This window comes from Gossypium raimondii, chromosome 2 (assembly GCF_025698545.1).
Source record: "Gossypium raimondii isolate GPD5lz chromosome 2, ASM2569854v1, whole genome shotgun sequence".
NCBI lineage: Eukaryota > Viridiplantae > Streptophyta > Magnoliopsida > Malvales > Malvaceae > Gossypium > Gossypium raimondii.
The window spans coordinates 42,974,326-42,995,373 of record NC_068566.1 but is presented as its reverse complement, the minus strand read 5'-3'; the positions used below and the strand labels follow the sequence as shown (position 1 = coordinate 42,995,373).

Sequence of the window (21,048 nt, the reverse complement as noted above, 5' to 3'; positions counted from 1 at the left end):
ACTAATTTTTTATATATTTTCTTTATATATAATATTTATATGTCAAATATTTATTTTCTCCACCTATATTATGTTGATTTCTAATATTATAAAATTAAATAATTATTTCAAACATCATTATTATTTTTATATGTAAAATATTATAATTATTTTTGTCGTGGGTATGATATTTTAAATATTTTTATATGTGAAATATTTCAAATACACATAAAAATATATATAATACTAAAATTTACTACACTCATGATATGGATTAAAAAATAAATATTACACATATACAAATTATATTTATTAAAAATAATGATATTTGAAAATAATTATTTGATTTTATAAATAAAAATATGAATTAGAAATAAAAAACTTGAAAACAATATGTTTATTAATTAAAACATTAATTAAACAATATGTGCTTAAAAGGAATTGAATGTAGAACTCAAGGATAAAACACTATTATTTAACCATCTAACCAAAGAAGCTAATATATTAAAAACATTAATTAAAAATAAAAACAAAACTTGAAACAAAATGAAATAAAAATACAAATGTGAAGAGGGGAGGAATTGAACCCGGGATTAAAGGACAAAACCACTAACATTTAATCATTTGACCAAATGAGCTAATGTATTAAAAAGAGTTAGAAAATACATCCTACGGGGCGTGTTTTCAATAGAAAATGCTTCCCACATTTTCTGGTTCTCTCTCCAAAATTTAATCATATCTGTTTTTTTTATATAATACCTAAAACTATCCATAGTCCCTTCCTAACCCATAAATAATAGGAAAATATGTTTCAGCACACTCGAACCACATCCTTCTACCTTAACAACAATGTCCATACCAATCAAATTAAGAGCAAACCACATTTCCCTAAATATATTTTAAAATCAACATTTTCTCCCACAAAATGTGGAGTCCAAAATTACCCATTATTCCATGGCAATACCATAAACACTATTTTAATATATAGTTCAATTATTTTAAAAATTAAAATAACCATAATTTCATATTATAATCAATCCGAAGTCAGAAAATAATTAGGCGCTACAGTTTTGTGCGTCATTTTCATATGACAAGCATGTTTTCCCTTGATTGTCGCACAAAATTTCGTCCCTAATTTCCCCCTTTCCCTCATAAATCAATCTTTTTCGGTGATTTTATGTGTATATTTAAAAATTATTTTTATACTTTTAATTTTAAGAAATTATTTTATTTTTATTTTTTAAAATTTAGATTCAATTATTTATACTGTTACAATTGTTCAATTAAATTTAGGTTCATTAGAACACCGCTTTTTTATTTACATCACTACCAAATTTAACAATGTTAAAAATCAGACCTAATTTTGAAATACAAAAGTGAGGAGAATAAATTCTTAAAAATAAAAGTACAAAGACAAAATTCTAAATCTATGAAGAATATATAAACCCATGCGATATTTCAACTTTTTTATATAAATTATGAGTAATTACATTAGATACGGACTAAAGTTGGAATCGAGTTGGGCTAAATTTTAAATGGGAGTCAAGTGTTTTTAGTATTGTTTTCTTTATTAGCAATACTCAAAACATTGAGCTAATTATTACTTTTGTTTTATTGATTTTGGAGTTAAAAGATTTCATTTAATATCTGAGTTTAGTTTTAATGTTCAATTTAATATCAAAATCAAACAAAATTATGTAGTTCAATGCATATCCGACACACATATTCTAGTAAAAAATATAAGTACTTAATTGAGACAGTAAAAGAAAAAAAAACACCAAATACGATTTGATGATTACAGTTGTCTCCATTTGCCTGAAAAATGATGAAACTTTTTCATACAAAAAGGTGTATGATTTTGTTTCAATGTTTGAATTTTGAAACCAATTTGTCTCTAATTTTGTTTGCCATGGATTCTTCTCCCAATTATGACTTGTTTTTGGATTAGGGTTTCTTTTTCTTTTTTTTTCCTTTTAAAGTTAATTTGAAAAAAAATCATTAAGAGAATGGAAGAATATACCAAGAATGTAAAACAGTTAAATGATAATATAGTCTTTAAAATAAATAAATTAAATAATAGATTATTCATTAAGCGATGAGCGATAAATAGTTCTTATTTACTTGTTGAAAATAGATTTTATTTTAAATTAGCTAACGATTTAAAAATTAAATTACTAAAATATTAATTTCCAGTTAATCAAAATTTCCAGATACTTAGTTTATATGTATCATAATACAAATTTTCATATAATGTTTCAAAATTTTAAGTAAATGTTTGAAGATATGAAAGATTGAAACTATTTGTTACTCTTCTTAATTACAAACTTCTAGAGTTTTTTTTAACTTTTAGTTATTGTATTTTAAAAAATTATATCAAAATTTTGTAGGAAACATTTCATTTGTATCAAAATTTCAAAATTCTAAAATAAATTTATTTATTTGGGTAAATATGTCGGAGAATTTCAAAATTGATGAGTACTCTGGATAACTCAATTTCCTTTTTAAATTCCACCTAAAGTGGTGTTTTTTTAAAATTCTTCAAAATTTTATTTAATTAATACATATGGTCTCACTATATGATAAAACTTAAATTTTAAAAATATTTTTATTTAATTCTAATATATATTTTAAATTTTATTTTATTAAAATATTTATAAATTTTACATATATAACTATATCCATATTAAATATTTTTATATTAATTATTTTTAATATAATTATTTTTTATTCGTGTTTTTGGTTTTTGATAAAGAATTATGACCCATTCAATGTGCATAATTTTAGGTGTTTTTTGTTAACTTTATATATATATATAAAGCAAATGGACCAGCTATTGCTAGGCTTGTCTTTTTCCATACTTTAGTGGGTCGCACCTTTTGAATAGAAATGACATCGAGTCAAATATTTGCATTTATTGAATTATTTAATTTGTAATTTTACTTAAAATTTGATTTATTCATATTTAAATTTAAATTAAATTGTAATTTGATCATTTTTAGTCTATATATTTTGAAATTTTAAAATTTTAGTCTAAACTCAAAAGCGTTAGCGGTTAAATCCATTAACTAAAATGAATTGTTTTTCCTGTGATATTATGCGAAAACATCAAGCTGACATGTCACTTACACATCTGTTAATATATTTGTCATATAAGATTTTAGAAATAACAATATTTAACTTAAACAAATTTACTGACTATCAGTTGATTGGGGGTTAAAATTTCAAAAGTAAAAAAAAAATACAAAGACTAAAAACGATTAATTAGAATATGTAACTTGCGCATGGTTTAGGGAGTAGTAGCAAAAATTGACCTATTAATTCAAGGTTTTTAATGTATAAATAATAAAATATAGAGATAAGTCAACATTTAGTCCTACATTTGACCATCTTTTCAACTTATTGTTGTTTTCTTTTTCATGTTAGTCTTGAAAATTGGCAACTTTCTCAAATTTGATCTATACGATGAACTGACACTTTTAGGTTATCCCAAGTCATCACATTTTTTAAATAAATTTATAAATTTTTTATGTATTATCACATAGACCAGAATTAAAAAATCATAAAATTTAGGACTAAATATTGCTTTTATCTCTAAAATATATAAACATTTAACTATGGTTTTAGTCTACCTACTGCACTAAAATTTTATATTTATTAGTATGTCTAAATTACTAACATTGTTAATTGTTGTGTTAAAATGATGTCCGTAAGTTTATTTTATTTAACTTAAAGATTTTATTGTCATATAAAATTATTATTGGTTGAATATGGTTATATTAAATTTTCATGTGATTTTTATCTTGCAACCAAATAATAATGAAATTGGTTTCCGCAATGGTGGATCCTAGGACTAAGTTTTGAGGGGACCTAGTAAAATTTCAAAATTTTAGGAGTTTAATGAATTCTTATAAAAGAAAATTTTGGGGTCTAATTGAAATTTTGTGAGATTAATTAGAATTTTTAAAATTTTAAGAGAGTTTAATTAAATTTTCTAAAATTTCAAGGAAAAAAATAAAATTTCTCAAAATTTTAAGGAGCCTAAGTCTTCTGGTTTCATAAAACTTATTTAATAATAAATAATTAAATCATATCAAATTAGAGGATTAATTTTCAAAATTAACACAGAAGGACTAAAACCAAATTAAACTAATACATTTTAAATTAATCAAATTTTGCTATTAATTTTGTACAATGCATAAGTTGCAAATTTAGTATTTATATTTTAATTTAATAAAATTTAATGACGGTGCTTTTCTAATTTAAAATTTTGGTCTTGATCGTAATAATTAAATTTATTAGATCAAATTCTACTTTTAATCTCGTGCTATGCATAAATGCTACATTTAATTACTCCTTTTCAATTTGATCACTTTTAGTTTTTATTTTAAAATTTAATTATGATTCAAACTAGTTAAATACATTAATTAAAATAACATCAATATTTTTTGAGTATTATTTAAAATAACAAACAAATATTGTACATTTGTCACATAAAATTTTGAAATTTTAATTTTATTAAAAAAAAAACTTAACAAATTTAGTAGCACACAATAATTACTGGATTACAAAGTATACATTGTTTCGAATTCAAATTTGATCGCCTTCTATACTTCACAAGCAATAGCTAGTTTAGGACTCCATTTACTAGCCTCGCGGATAATTTTATTATCCTCGTGAGCAAGGTCATGTCCCTCATTACGAGCTTGTACACATGTTTTTAAAACTACTTGATTAGTTGCTGTACTTGGTGCATTTCTCCAAAAGTGTCCTAAAATATCCATTTTAATCGAGTTAAGATTAAATTATTCGTAAATAAATTGTATACTGTTTAAATTCACTAATTATTGAAAAAAAACTCAATAATTAAATTAACTCAGTCAACCCAAACCAAAGACCAAAGTCGAAGGTTTTTCTTTTCCCATAAATTCACATGAAATTCAAATTTCCTTTCTCTTAACATAAAAACCCAGAAAAAGCAAAAGAGTTCCATGTTTTTCGCTGCCATTTCCAAAGCCGATTCTACTTTAGAAATTTTGATACAAGTAAAGTAATAGAATCTTAAAGGAAAAAAAAAAGGCTAAAAAAGCTAACTTTTTTATTTTCTTTCTATTGTTCCTTCTTTACTCTGGGTTCTTTTTTCAAAGCATAAAAACCTAATTTCTAACAGAGCAGCTGCAACTATCATCACCCATGGCGGCACCGATCTGGGTATGGGCTTTTTACGTAGCCCTAACTCTATTTCCTTCCGTTTTGGGAAACTCAGAAGGCGATGCTCTTTATACTTTGAGAAGAAGCCTATCGGATCCGGATAACGTGCTCCAGAGCTGGGATCCCACCCTTGTTAACCCTTGTACTTGGTTCCACATCACTTGCAATCAAGATAATCGAGTCACTAGAGTGTATGCCCATTTCCCTTCTTTGTTCTTTTTGAAGATCTACAATGTTTTGATTTTGGGTTCATTTATTTATATGGGTTTTCTTTTTATTTTCATTTTTTGGCTGGAGAGGGCTTAGTTTCATTGTTTGATGGTAGTAAAACTCGTTGCTTAAATTGGGTTTTAGTTAATTTAATTTAATTTATTGTTTTATCTTTTATATGGGCTTTTTACCCCTTTTTAGAGGGAAGAAATGATGGTTACAATTTCACTGTGAAACTGTTAGATTACCTGGGATTGTAGATTTTATTTTGGTGGGCTTATGGCAATGTTATGGTGGGGGAAAAAAGTTGGTGAATTCACTGAAGAACTGTTGGCTTGTATATGAGTTTGTATTTTGCTCATAAACAGTTATTGAACAAGGGCAAATATGGTGGTAAAAATGGTTCAATCTGGATTAATGATAGAGTTGGGATAATAACACTATTTATAGAAGTTTTTGGTAATGTTTTAGGTTCTAAAATAGTGTTTTAATGCTTTTGTCTATTGAGGATTCGTGTCTTGGATGCAATAATTATCATGTTTAGGCTGTTATAAGCTGATCTACTTTAGCATTTCTTTGGCATAGGTGTGTTCGAGTCGAAAAAAGCTGGAGAATTGACTCTGTCAATAAGAAATGTTTATGTATTATCTCCATTTTAAGCATTGGGTTGTATTGGAGTTTTTGTTTTCTGTTGAAATTTCAGGTTTTTCTTGACGTGCTTATGGTTTACATGTTTTTTTAGAAGAATATGTTTATAATTTTTTGACATAAAAATGGTACAATTAGGTGCTTGATGGTTTTGAGTATATGATCTTAGTTGTAGTTTACAAATTGGTAAGTAGTATTCTGATGATTTTTCAATGGTAAATCGCTTATGGTTTCTTTCCCCCCTTTTTTGTACAGAGATTTAGGTAATTCAAACCTATCTGGACATTTGGTACCAGAGCTCGGGAAGCTTGAGCATTTGCAGTATCTGTATGTTCTGCTTCTTTTCTCTTGAACTTTTTTCTTGCTCACCCTTAATAGTGGCATTTTGGGGTTTCCAACATTTACGGGATACAACTGTTGGTATTCAAGTATTGTTATTCATTTTGAACTCTTTTTTTTTTTTTTTTTTTTCCTATCATGCAGGGAGCTTTACAAAAATAACATTCGAGGAACCATCCCTACTGAGCTTGGCAACTTGAAGAGCCTTATCAGTTTGGACTTATATAACAACAACATCTCCGGCACCATTCCTCCTTCACTCGGGAAACTTAAGTCTCTTGTATTCTTGTGAGTGTTCAAGTTCAATGTTTGTCTCTTTGTACATGATTGGACTATCATGAAGCTTTATTTCTCTCGGTTGTCTTCCCTTATCGGGTTCACTTGAAAAACCAATGATGAATTAATAGTAGATTATTTGGGGCTTACCTAAGCTACGAGCTCCTAGTTTTTTCTGTGCCACCATGATTACGCCATTCCTAGTTAATTCTCATTTCACAAACTGGAATGCTGGTCATTTCTAATTTATAAACACTAATCTCTCTCTCATTGTTGTTTCATGTTACAGGCGGCTTAATGACAACAGGTTAACTGGACCTATCCCTAGGGAGCTTGTTGGTATTTCAAGCCTCAAAGTTGTGTAAGTCTTGCAATTTTTCAAATAGTTTATTTCCAAAATACAATTCTCTGGTATTGTTTTGCAAAGCATTAAAGCTCATGGTTATCGAAACATTTACCTCTTTTCTTCCAGCGACGTCTCAAACAATGATTTGTGTGGAACAATTCCTACCAGTGGTCCATTTGAGCACATTCCTTTGAACAAGTAAGTTCACCGTTGTTTCTTTTATTTGCTTTATTTTTTTCGATCAAGTATCTGCATGTTGGAAGTATCTGCATGTTATGGTGCAATTATGTATCTTCGAGGCACCTTGCTTGCTAGTCTTGATACTACGTCATTTCCTTTGCATAAACTATACCTTGGTATCGACATATCTTCCCAATTGTGCACCTTTTCATAGTTCATCCCGTACTCAAGGTTTTTAAAACATGCCCCATTGAAAACTATGTTGCTAGAACTGTTCATTCTTCTTAAGGTACCCGATTCGGACACTCATGGATATGGGGATAGACTTCCAAGGATCCTCCAAATATGTATAACTTGGAAAAATCTTGCCATACCTGTGCCGGATACTGATCCCCGAGTCCGATTAGCATAGATTAAAATCCTTTCTATTCTTGTGTTTTTTTGCTTTGGTGGGACCTCCATGTGAAGATGCTTTGACTTTTATGGAACTATGCCATTTGTTTATTTTTGTTTTCCCTGTATGCAAAAGTGACTGATCTTAAATATTGTTCCAAATTGTATAGCTTCGAGGAAAACCCTCGTCTCGAAGGCCCGGAGTTGTTGGGGCTTGCAAGTTACGACACAAACTGCTCGTGAAGAAACCGATTGATGCTACAAAAGTTTGGAATTTAAATATGTAGTCACAAGATTTTTAAGTGTATTATCAGAGTATAATGGGGTAATTGTGGAAATGCAATCTGGTATAAGTATCTGTAAATCAGAATTTATTAGCATATGTAACAAAAACTATCATGCTCTTCCTATGATGTTTTCAGACAAACTAGTATTTGATGTAATGGTAGCGACAAGGTTACTTCTTGCGTGCATCCTTATTTGCCCATCTTTTCTCATATCCCTTCTGAATTTATTTTGGTTCAAAGCATGCATAGTATCCATCTTTGTTAATTTGATCCCTCTATTTGGCGAGTTGGGTTGGTTTTAGTAATTTTACCTTTTCTGGAGTAAGTGGTTTATTTATAGCAATATTTTAACACCGATTGAGTTAGTATCACAATTCAACCGATCACCAATTTAGTTAGTCGGAGAGAAATTATGACATACCATTACATGTATAAAATAAGCAATATGATTATGAGAGAATTTGTTTTTTTCTTTTTATATTTTCAATAAAACAATATAAATCAAGGTAAATTTTATTGAGATTTGATCCATGTCATTAGCATCTACAAAAAAATTTATTGTTTCAATTAAAGCTTATTTTAAGTATTTTATATGTTCTAATTTTATTACACATTTTTTCACTGACATCATTGGACTTTTTACCTAAATAATATAAAAATAATTAATTACGAAAGTAAGAATTTATTATAGTATTACAGTATTAGGATGGTACTACTGCTTTGACACCTGACATATTGGCGGCACTAGATTGAAATGTGTTGACCTAAAATATTTAGGGACTTGATTTGTAAATTTCCCGCTTTGATTGATAGCTAAAAGAAAAAGGATTTAATTAAAGGATTTTAATAGAAATAACAATTTGATTTGAATTTTAATTTTGAAAAGTAGAACAACTAAATTTCTTAAAATAAAAATAGGAGATTAAATTCCAAACTTAGCATATTTTAACTTTCAATTTTTTCCTTTTTCCTTTACATCGTAGAAAATTGGTTAATTTTCAATTTTAATCTCTATTATTTTTAAATATGAGATTTAATACTTATCCTTCAATTTCTAACATAATTTTGGTTTCTATATTTTTATAATGTCATTAATTAGTCTAAATAATTAATATCGTTAACTTTTCGATTAACATGTTCTATGGTTATATATAATTTGAAAGTTGATTTTAGATCTGAAAAATTGAGAGACTAAATTCTTTAAAACAAAAGTAGGACGACTAAATCCCAAATATATATATATTGATACAATGTCTAGAACTATTCAAAACCCTTCCCACATTTAAATAGGAGGATAAACACATTATATCTTTCTATATTGACAAAAATTCAATACCAACCGAGTTAATACTCAGTGAAAGACTTAGAGTATATTTTAATCTTTAAATTTTAATAAATAATGAATACAAACAAATAATTAACTTATTATATATATATAATAGTAGAATTAAACACGAAAGCTGACGGTACTATAACCAGAATCTTGAATACCAATGGATTTATTACTTGTGAATAGCGAATAACAATGAATTTATACAAAATCGACTAAAGCATGATAACCAAAAATCACTTAAATAAAATATCGAAGCCCTACAGTTTTTACCATGAATTTCAAACATTCAATTAATCGAAATATTAAATCATAACATAAAATCCATAAAACTTAAAAGAGAATCATTCCAAAATTTAAAATTTAATTAATTTATTTCCAACCATTCGAAACGACGAGATTTAGGTCTCACTTGATAGAACTATAAAAATCTGAATTAAGATCTATTATGTCAGATCATCAAGAAGCGTGCTTAAATCCATGGATATCTTTAAATTTTTTAGTTGTATACTTCTGATCTTCCACTTTAAAGAATGTGGATCTCTTTTTTTGAATATGGAATGTTAGAACGTTAACCTTAATTTTTAGTTAGCCCATCATCAATTAAAAATAAGTTATCAGAGTATTTACATATATTCGATTGATATTTTATTTAATGATTAAAACTCAACAAACTTTAATTATATTATATCGCTTTTAATTTGAACTAACATTTTAGATTGTTGGGCTATGGAGAAAGGAAGTTAAAAGTGGATTTTATGTTTGTTTCTCGAGAAGTTTTTCTATTGAGTTAATTTTTTTAGACAATTACGTTTATTTTCTTTAAATTATAAGTTGTTTTTTAATTTAATGTATTATTTATTTATTTATTATTTTCCACGTGTAATCATCTTATTGGGTTATCTAAGTAATAAATTATATCTCATTAAAATATTTCACATATGAAATTCCACATCATCCTTATTAACTTTTTAACTGTATTTTCATTAAATCTATTAGAAAAAGCATATTGAAAAAAAAGAACAAAGGTTGATGGCCAAAAAAGGCTCAAAATTACAATTAGGACCAATTTGACAAAACATGCAAACGTTAGTGGCCAAAATTATCATTAAGCCTAATATAAACTACTCCAACGTGCTAATAGTGTTTTTTTATAAGCTAGTAAAAGTAATCAATATATGACCGACATGTAGTAGATGACATGGATTTTTTTTTTATTTTTTAAATGTTCAATTACTTCTAGTTTAATTTGTTTTAAAATTTAATTTAACATAATGAATTTATTTTTATTTTAGGTTTTAAAACTCTTGTTTTCTTCTTAAATATCAATTTGTTAAGCTTGACTCAAAGCACAATTTTTGAACACGAAATTCCTCTAATATTGACAATATATTTTTGGAATTGAGAGCTTTATAAAAACCAACCCATGCTTTAAGTATGTGGTCCCTTTTTTATCATTTTTGCCATTAAATTGCATGTCGTATGTAACATGTCAATATGCATGAGTTATTTTTGTACCCTCGTAAAAAATTAACACAATTATTGTTTTGGGGTAATTTGTATGACATTTAACAAGTTTAGGTACCAAAATGGATTAACAAAGCTTCGGTATCAAGTTAGGAAAAACTGTTAGGTTCAAACACCAAATGAACCAAAAAAAACTTAGGTACTGATTAGGAAAAAATGTCAAGTTCATTTACCAAATGTTATATTAAGCCAAGTACAAATGATGCATAAAGTTATTAAGTATTACATTTGATAATAATGCATTCCAATAATATAAGTTCATAATTGTCTATCGATACTATTATTTAAGCATTTGATTAAATTGATGTCACCTATTAGTTGAATCTCAATTCGGTTGTGAAATGACTAAAATTGTATTTTATAAAATAAATTATTTCATTGAGAATATTTTGTTTTTTTTTACATTTTATATTAAATCAATAAAAGACACATATTTTAAACTTTAACCCATAATAATTAAAATTTTAATTTCACTAGTTAAACCAAAGCTTCAATTTGCATAGGTAAGGGCTTTGGCCTCCAAAAATCGAAAAGTTGTGTTTTAGATCCTTCAAAATTAATAAAATTTTAATTTAATCCTAAAACTATAAATATGTAAATCAATACAACAGTGAATTACATTTTAACTCTTATAAAAATATATAACTTAATCTCAGCTCTCACTAAACATTTTTGGCTTCGCCTTTACTTTTAATAAATATATTTTATACTATTTTTCACCCACATCACATATCAAATGCAAATCCATATTTAAAAATCTTATTATTTTACTAACAAGAGTTGGTAAGCTCACAATCCATAAGGGTGGGTTCGGAGGGGCGGTGCGTTCAACTTACTTTTTTGTCTCACGCTACAGTATCTAATCTCACCGCCACTGTTGTTTTTATACAAAGTTTCCACGGAATTTACAGATAAAGTTTTTTTATTAAGTTTTTTTTCTTTTTAATTTAATATAGATATAATTTTAAGGTTTAAATATTAGGGTCTAAAATTATAGGATTTAGAGTTTTAAGGGTTTTTCTTTCAAGATTTTGTAAACAAAATATTAAATTGGTCTTAAATATTGAAAATAAAATCTTTAAAAAGAATCAATGATGTGGATTTAGCCATAATCCTCCTTAAAACTTGGGGACCGTGATTGCAAACAAACCCTTTAAAAACAAGTATTATATGCCATAATATATGTTCATATAATACATACAAAGATAATTAATAATAATAAAATAATATATTTTATTAATATTTTTCCTCGTAATAATATATTTATTAATCAATAAAAGAGAATAAGAGATGCCCCACATTGAATAATAAAAGAAGATAACATAGGATGAAGTGAAACCAGTACCCTCCCTAACTCCAAGGCCTGAAATAATTGGAGACTGTTCAGGTTCTGCCTTACACTTTGGTCAATTTCTGATTTCAGTCCATCTACTTTACTCAATTTTGAATTTAGCGTTTTATCTTTAATTTAACATAATTTAATAATTTATTTTATATTATTATTAGTTAATTTAAATAGTTAATTCCTGAATTATTTCTATTAAAATGTCGATAAACTCACCCCAACGCAAAAAAAAAAATTATCAATTTAATTTTCTTAGCTAAATTTTATCCTCAACCTATTAAAAAAGTTGAATTTGATTGTCAATCTTTTAAAAGAGTCAAATTATTTTTTAATAAAAATATTTACTAAAACGTTATATTTTTAAACATGACAATCCGCATGATAATCCATGTATGTTTTATTTTATTTTATAAAATTTTTAAAAATTTTTATTTTAATATTTTAAAATTTATTTATGTATTGACGTGGCATATAAGACAAATAGTGTTATATTAGAATGGAGTAGAAATAGATTGTCACGTGGATTGCTACTCCAACATGGTTAAAATTAATATTTTAGTCAATATTTTTTAAAAATAAAGACTAATTTTAAAAATTAAAAAGTAAATTTATTAATATATTATTTTAAACGGAATGATCCAATGTTAACTTGGACAAGTAGTGGAGTAAACCCAAAAAAAATTATATTGAAGGGACTAAAATAAAAAAAAAATCAAATGATAAAATTTTTAGAACGAAATAAATTTTTAAACTATTTTAGGCGTAAAAATATTAAAAATCTATTTTTTATAAAGGAATTTATATATACAAAGAGGGGGGCAGTGACGCTGTTTGCCCCGCTCCCTATGCATCTGATTTGGACCAACTAAAGCCTGAAGTAAAGAAATTAAATAATTGAACTTTAAGGATTACATTCTTAATTTATAGCATAGTAAAAGGACTAAAACAAAATTAGACCCTTCTATATATTTTAGATATTAAAAAAAACTATATTTTTGTCTGAAGATTCAATAAGATTTGGATAAAACTGACATTAGGTCGCTTTCTCCCATTTTCACTTCTTTCTAAACTGTTAAGTTGAATTAATAGTTAAAGTGTTTATCGTTGCATGTCTGGCTTAAGTTCAAATCGTGTTAATCACGTTGCTATTAAGATTTTACTTTTTCTTATAATTCATAAAAAAATTAATACTTTCTATTTTAATTTTTTTCAGCCGGTCCAGTCCAATTTTAAAAACAATAAAAAAAACTCTTTAAACCTTTAAAATTTAATGACTAACTAATAGTTTGGGATAGTCCATGTATACTTTATTAAAATTCTAAAATATTAAAAATATTTAAAACTTAGAAAATTCATTAAAAAATTAACTCCAATAAGCTTTTATTTAAAAAAACAACACTTTTGACTAAAATTAAAGGTTGATGGTAAAATTATCTTAGCAAAAAAAAAAAGACTAAAGTAGCAAAAGGGATAAACATTAAAAAACTAAAATTTTTAAATTAGAAAAGGACTAAATTCTTAGAAATAAAAATAGAAAGATTAAATGTTAAAAGTTCAAATAGTATAGGGATTAAAAGCAGAATTAAACGTATATAATAATTTACAAAACCCCAATAATTTCTCCCACTTCCTCTCTTTTTTCTTTCCACCTATATCCCTCCTTTCTCAATCAGCAACAGGGAGATAAGTAGCCACCACCCTCTCCTCCCCCTCCCTCCCATCTCCTCTCTATTCAATAAACAATAACTCTCTCTCTCTCTCTCTCTCTCTCTGTCTCTCTCTCTCTCTACACTAGTAGAAAGGTTCCAACTTATAAAACAAACTAAAGGGATAATATTCTTTTTCCCTCTCTCTCTGAAAATCTTCTGTTTGTTGCTGAATTTACTTCTTTCAGCTTTTTGGAATAAACCCAAACTGTGGGTTTTTCCTGGTGAGTCTTGTTTTTAGATATGGTTGAGTGGATCTATCTACATGCACATGAATTTGTTTCACTACTTTCTTTGGGTTTTGATTATTGATCCATGGAATTTCAGGTTTTGATTTCTATTTTTGGTTCCTTTTGATAGTTTTCCTTCTTGTGTTTGCTCATGATTGATAAAGATGAGATTTTTGATTTTGTTAATTTATTTTTCTTTTGATTGTTGGTTGATGCAGCTGAGGTTTAATTGCCTAGTTTTGGATTTTTTTCCCTACTATATAAAAAACCCCTAAAAATTCTGTTCTTGATTGATAAAATTGAGGTCTTGATTATATCTGATGGGGTATTTTTAATCAAAAAATTAGTTTACTGGTGATCTGACTTGTATTAGATGGGCTTTGTTAAGTAATTTATTGTTGTTATTATTACAGGTTAACAAAGGCTTGTTTGTGGGTGATTTGAATTTATATCAGCACTTACTGGTAACAGGAGAAAACATAGTTTTGGGGAAGTTGAAGCTTATTGGTTGATTGAGAGATTCCCTTGAGTTTCAGGCTTATCTTGGAATAATGATGATGTTTGATGATATGGGAATTTGTGGGGATATGGATTTCTTCAGTGCTCCTTTTGGGGAAAAAGATGCGGCCACGGCAACGTTGGCGGCTTTGCGTACTGAACCAGAGGCCACAGTGGAAGATGATTATAGTGATGAAGAGATTGATGTGGATGAACTTGAGAGAAGGATGTGGAGGGACAAAATGCGTCTCAAACGACTTAAAGAACAGAACAAGAGCAAGGATGGGGTCGATATTGTGAAACAGAGACAGTCTCAAGAACAGGCGAGGAAAAAGAAGATGTCGAGGGCACAAGATGGGATATTGAAGTACATGTTGAAGATGATGGAAGTGTGCAAGGCTCAAGGTTTTGTTTACGGAATAATCCCGGAGAAAGGAAAGCCGGTAACTGGGGCATCTGATAATCTTCGGGAATGGTGGAAGGATAAAGTCAGGTTTGATCGTAATGGTCCTGCCGCTATTGCCAAGTACCAGGCTAATAATTCGATTCCCGGCAACAATGATGGGTGTAACCCGATTGGTCCAACACCACACACCTTGCAAGAACTTCAAGATACAACGCTCGGTTCCCTTTTGTCTGCACTGATGCAGCATTGTGATCCTCCTCAGAGGCGGTTTCCTTTAGAGAAAGGTGTTCACCCACCGTGGTGGCCTACTGGTAACGAGGAATGGTGGCCGCATCTCGGATTGCCTAAAGATCAAGGCCCTCCCCCTTATAAGAAACCTCATGACTTGAAAAAGGCTTGGAAAGTCGGGGTTCTCACAGCAGTAATCAAGCACATGTCTCCCGATATAGCCAAGATTCGCAAGCTTGTAAGGCAGTCTAAGTGCTTGCAGGACAAGATGACTGCAAAGGAAAGTGCAACATGGCTTGCTATCATCAACCAGGAGGAGACCTTGGCTCGAGAGCTTTACCCCGAGTCCTGCCCAGCTTTGTCCTCCGGGGGAGGAAGTGGATCTTTGGTTATAAATGACTGCAGTGAGTATGATGTTGAAGGGGCAGACAACGAGCCAAACTTCGATGTGCAAGAGCTCAAACCCGGGAATCTAAATTCATCTGATTTGAGTGTGGATCAAATGAGGGCCATCCAACAACTACCTTATTCTATTAAGGGAGAAGTTGTCAATAATTTGGACTTTATGCGAAAGAGGAAACCAAGCAATGATTCAAACATCATGGAACATAAGATCTACAAATGCGAGTTCTTCCAATGTCCCTATAGTGAACATCGCTTAGGTTTTCATGACAGGATTGCCAGGGACAATCATCAATTAACATGTCCGTATCGAAACTCCTCTGCACTGTTTAGTAGTTCAAGTTTTAATGTTAACGAGGTGAAACCTGTAATTTTGCCTCAAGCATTTGCGCAATCCAAGCCAACTGCACCAGCGGTTACTTCCGTCTCAACACCATTTGATCTTTCAGGACTTGGAGTTCCGGAAGATGGGCAGAAAATGATCAGCGAACTCATGTCGGTTTACGATAACAACATTCAAGGCAGCAAAAACATGAATCCCGGTAACAATCCAATCGCTGAAGGCCAAAATATTCTTCACCCGAAAATCCAACAGCCACAGGATGAATACTTTCGTGGTGAAGGAAACTTCTTCGAGGACTCCAGCATGCCCAATAACCATCAGATGTTTCCGCAAGGGGAAGGTCAATTTGACCGGTTCAAGGGCCTGAATTCTCTGTTTGAGACCGAACATAACAACAACAACAGCTTCCCGCTGATGTTCGGGTCTCCATTCGATTTGTCTACTTTCGATTACAAGGAAGATCTTCAAACGGTTGGGATGGACACCATCCCAAGGCAGGATGTTTCAATCTGGTTCCAGTAAAGCTGTAACGCCTGTCGGAACATGCACTAGCTGAAACCCTTTTTTTTTTCACTTGGTTATTGTAATTTTCCTCCTTGTGTGTAGCTGTAGGAAGTTTAAGCAAGCTTAGCGGCTCTTCATATGGGGCTTCAATAAAAACACAAAAAAAAACACGGAAAGCCCCATAGGATCTTGCTACTGATTTACATAGGATATTACTGTCTCATAAATAAGTTAGATGTGTTGTCTGTATGGGGTTTTTGTTTTCTTTATTACCTTCTGTCTTAAAACTTTTTTATCAGTTTACTACCATGATGATGTTTGGTAGGCATCTGATTGTGAGTGTTTTGTTGGGTACATATGGTTTGTATTGAAATGGGAACTCATTTGTCAGTTAATGCATCTTGTTGGCTATACCCATGTGAGGTATAGACCCACAGTAGTTAATGGATGATGATGATGATGTTTAAAGTTGACCGTCATCTCTCTTTCGTGGAAGATTGAAAATGGAAATTGCATCTTTTTCCTTTTCCTTTTTTAAATTATGGTGTGATGTTGCTTTCATTGTTGAGTTTATTTTTTTTATAGTATATAAAACATTTCTTTGTTGCAGATGGTGTTTTATGTGCAAAATCCATCTCCCATTTCATGTTTTTGTCCTTTCCTTACAATTAAATCATAATCTGCTTTAGCTGTCATGAATGAAATGCAAGCAACCGTGTACTTCTGTTTCATTTTAGTCTTACTTTTTTTTATTTTTTTATTATCTTTTTAATTCTGAATTAAAGGCCTAACATTTCAATTTTTGGTTAAATTTTGCTATTCGTCCCTTTATTTTGTAAAAATTATAGATTTAGTTTTTTTTATTTTTAATTGGTCAATTTTAGTCATTGTACTTTTTGAATTGATCAATTTTAGTCCCAATACAATTTTAAATTTTAGTCTTGACTTAAGCAGGGTCAATTAAATTTGTTTGGTTAAATTCAATTATCGGTCTTGTGCTATGCGTGCAGTTGTAGATTTAGCCTATATTCTTTAATTGGACTATTCTAAGTCTTAATACTCTTCAAAATTTGAAATTTCAATCTTGGCACGAATGACAATCGTAAATCTATTAACTGAATTTTCAGTGAGTAATATATGAAAATAACAAGCTGACATAATATCACACATGATATTCTTGTATCATCAGGTTTTGGGAATACATAACTTAATTGGGTGAATTTAAGGTTTAATGAGGACTAAAGTTTCAAAATCCAAAATGTACAAAGACAAAACTAAAAAATAGGAATTAAATCTACAATTTTCATTAAGTACAGGGACTAATAGCAGAATTAACCTTCAATTTTCAATTAAAAAATCAAAGATTCATGAAGGTGGCGTCTAATGACTTTCTTCAAGTGAGTAATTAGTTAACGGTTTAAGCAGATTAGAGGATAGTTTAGGAAATTTATAATTTTTAAAATAAATATATAACTCTAACTTTAAGTATATACAAATTGCCTAATTAACTCGAATTTTAATATGATTTAATCTAGTTTAACTATCTAAATTCGCTTAATTCAATTTAAAATTATCTAAATCTGCAATGATTTGAAACAGTATGTCGGGATAAAATAAAAACTCAAAATAACGTCTCTTACCTTTTGTTTTTGCGTTAAAACGATCCTAAATCAAATTTGACTGAATTAAAATTTTGATAAACAAACTCAACTAAAATAGATCCGATTAAAATTCAAAATAATTCTAACGAATCAAACCCAAAATAATTCAAAATTAAAAAAATGTAAACATAAAATAATTCGAAAATTTTTAAAATTTAAATTAACTCAAAAATCAGTCAAACCTAACTTATTTAGAAAAAGGAAAGGATGAGAAATGGACGAAACAGAAAAGATAATTATTAGGTTTGACTTTATAGTACAATTCATGTGTTTCAGGTGGCTTGGCGTGTGTTTAGGAAACCCTCCGTGAGCTACTTCACTACTACATCAATCCCACGGCTCAATTTTGGATCAGTTTGGTTTTATTATTTAGAAATAATAAAAACATAAAATATTTTTATATTTTATAACTAAATTTAAATATATTTTTTTATTATTTTTAATAAAAAATAAATCATTTGAGCGGGCCGAGCTTGATGTCAGGCTTAGAATTTTTTTTGAAATCGGAACTTAACTTGACTCATTAACACCTATTTAACATCTCACCATCTTATAATTCATAAATTTAATCATTGTTATTTATTAATTATACTAATGATGTTCCGGTGTATCGATAAGGTCGAGGTTTTGGGGTTTTAATGGTTTAGGTTTGAGCTCATTATATATAAATGTTATGCGTGTATTCTTGTTTAGATGATTTTGAATTTAAGTTCCATCATATGTAAATTCTGTCAAGATATATTCTAATTTTCAAGCCATCACGCATCGTATTAAATTAATTCTGATTCTAATTAATTAAATATATATTATTTTGAGTTAGCTTGTTAACATCAGTCCAAATTCAAATGGGCATTTGGGACAAGATTACTTAGCTGAATGTGGACTTTGATGTGTCTACCTTGAAATGGGCTAACTTTTTCATATTTAACTCAAGTGATTCTTTAGCTAAGTTAATGAAGCCTCGTGAGCTTGAGGTTTCAGCTATAGCTTGGTTTGATGTTGGGCTATACCTTTGCCCCCTTTTCCTTTAATGGAAAACTTTACTCTTATGTTGACAACTAGTGACGCCCATTATGATGATATGGAAAGAAAAAAAATTAGATTAATGAATTATTAGTAAAAAAAAAAATTATCCTGAGACAATTTCAAAGGCTTTTCTGCTTTTCCTTATCACTAAATTATGTTTTATTGAGTTGAAATTAGTAGCTTTAAGCAGTTAGTTAGAGGTTGACTAATGATGATGAAACATTGCAATTTTAGTATTAAGCATTTTGTTATTGCTTGAGGTTATAGACTTGTCTAAAGGTCAGATAATATTCTAATTTAATAATTTTGAATTGAGCCCATTAATTCAATGAATCCAAATCAATTTAGCAAGTTTAGATTTAGGTTTGTTCACGGGTCGAGTCAGGTCAGGTCAATTCAAATCGGACCTTACCGAAATTGTAGATTTGTTATAGCTAGGTTTGAGTCCAGCCTGATTCCAAAAATAGGCCTAAAATTTTGTCCAAGCTCAATCCGGATAAAAATGTCAAAACCTAGGTTTGGCCCTGCCCGACCGGATTAATTTTTTATATAATTTTTTTAATATAATACATCAAAAATACTAAAAACATTAAAATAAATGCTTCTCAACAAATTAAAAAGAAATTAAAAATTATTTATACTTAAATAACACTAACATAGGTGTAACTTAACAAGTAAATGCCTTTAAAAAAGTAACAAAATTAACAATAAAATAAGAGTTATAAAATATTGAAACAATAACAACAAAATAATAATAACAACATAATAGTGAAATTGTAGCAAAACAGTGAAAAAACAAAAAAAAAAAGTAAAATATTTTACTATTTCGATTCAGGTCAAGCCCAAGGGCCAAAAAACCTTACTCGAGGCTCAACCCATTTCTAAATGGGTCTTATTTTTTTTTTACCGAAGCTCATTTTTTGGGTTATATTTTTATTCATATCCTACCACTTTTCGAGTTAGCCCGATCCTTAGACAGGTCTAATTTAAATCAATATGATAGACTTGGATTAACTTAGCTCTTGAAAAAACAACTCTTCATCTAGAATCAACCAGCTTATATAACCTAATTTTTTTTAAAAAAATTTGATGTTTAACCTACCTTATTCGATTTATGAAACCTTTGAAAGAGAAGATTAAAACATCCTACTCTGAGCCAACGTAGCCGGAGTCTAGGAAAGTGGGGTGTGGGTTGGCAGTGGGGCATGACTCGTTTAGGTTTGAAATTTTCATTCATAAAAATGGTTAGCCTGCAAAAGGGGCAGCAATTAAGGAAGGTCCCAACACTGATTTCGGATTAAAATACTTGTATTGTTTAACCTGTTTTTCCGACATGCAGTGTAAGAAAAATAGACATGTTGGCTACAACTTGTATACAGACTTAGAGTTTTAACACGTTTATTTATTTTAATTGTTTCATTAAAAATTATGTTGCAAATTTATAACAAGCATACGAGAATAGGTGGAGCTCACCTGGGGTCGGTTGACAGTGAATTTGACATTTCTTAGCTATGGTTTTAAGTTTAATACAGGGATGGATTTTGACATTCAATTTTTTGAATCTATCTTTTTTTTTAGATTTAATGAGAATTTGCAGAACTTTTAATTAAAATTTTCAAAAAAAAAAAATCAGGAGACTAATGCAAATTTTCGAAAACTTGACGGAGCGGAGCATGGCTAGAGAGGTTGAAGGAACTTAGGGTCTGTTTGTTTACATGTAAAAGGTTTTACGGAAAATGTTTTCTGCATTTTCCTGTGTTTGGTTCATAGAAAACAACTTAGTCAACGGAAAATAACTTACAGATCAACGTAAAATAAGCTATTTTTCCTGTAAAATAACTTACCCTTTTGAAAAGCGTAAGTCATTTTCCGAAAAAGAGCTTATCTATAAATAATTTTATTTTTATATGAAATTAACTTAAATCAAGCTTAATATTATCATATTGATAATAAATTATATATATTTATTTTTAAAA

General features: G+C 29.0%; 2 protein-coding genes across 3 annotated transcripts; both read left to right on the top strand.

Moving 5' to 3' along the window:
- The first annotated feature begins 4,942 nt into the window (after positions 1 to 4,942).
- On the top strand, positions 4,943 to 8,052 carry LOC105788931 (leucine-rich repeat protein 1). The gene is made up of 6 exons (XM_012616025.2): positions 4,943 to 5,378; positions 6,301 to 6,372; positions 6,529 to 6,672; positions 6,950 to 7,021; positions 7,133 to 7,204; positions 7,750 to 8,052. Exons 1-6 carry the CDS (start codon positions 5,170 to 5,172, stop codon positions 7,820 to 7,822), a joined length of 642 nt encoding a protein of 213 aa, XP_012471479.1. The 5' UTR covers positions 4,943 to 5,169; the 3' UTR covers positions 7,823 to 8,052.
- Positions 8,053 to 13,765: 5,713 nt separating this feature from the next.
- LOC105788930 (protein ETHYLENE INSENSITIVE 3) lies at positions 13,766 to 16,924 on the top strand. 2 transcript variants are annotated; one of them, XM_012616020.2, is made up of 2 exons: positions 13,766 to 13,998; positions 14,418 to 16,924. In XM_012616020.2, exon 2 carries the CDS (start codon positions 14,556 to 14,558, stop codon positions 16,401 to 16,403), a length of 1,848 nt encoding a protein of 615 aa, XP_012471474.1. In that variant the 5' UTR covers positions 13,766 to 13,998; positions 14,418 to 14,555; the 3' UTR covers positions 16,404 to 16,924. The 2 variants fall into 2 exon arrangements, with proteins under 2 accessions (XP_012471474.1, XP_012471478.1); XM_012616024.2 differs by having other exon boundaries at positions 13,766 to 14,101.
- Positions 16,925 to 21,048: the final 4,124 nt, after the last annotated feature.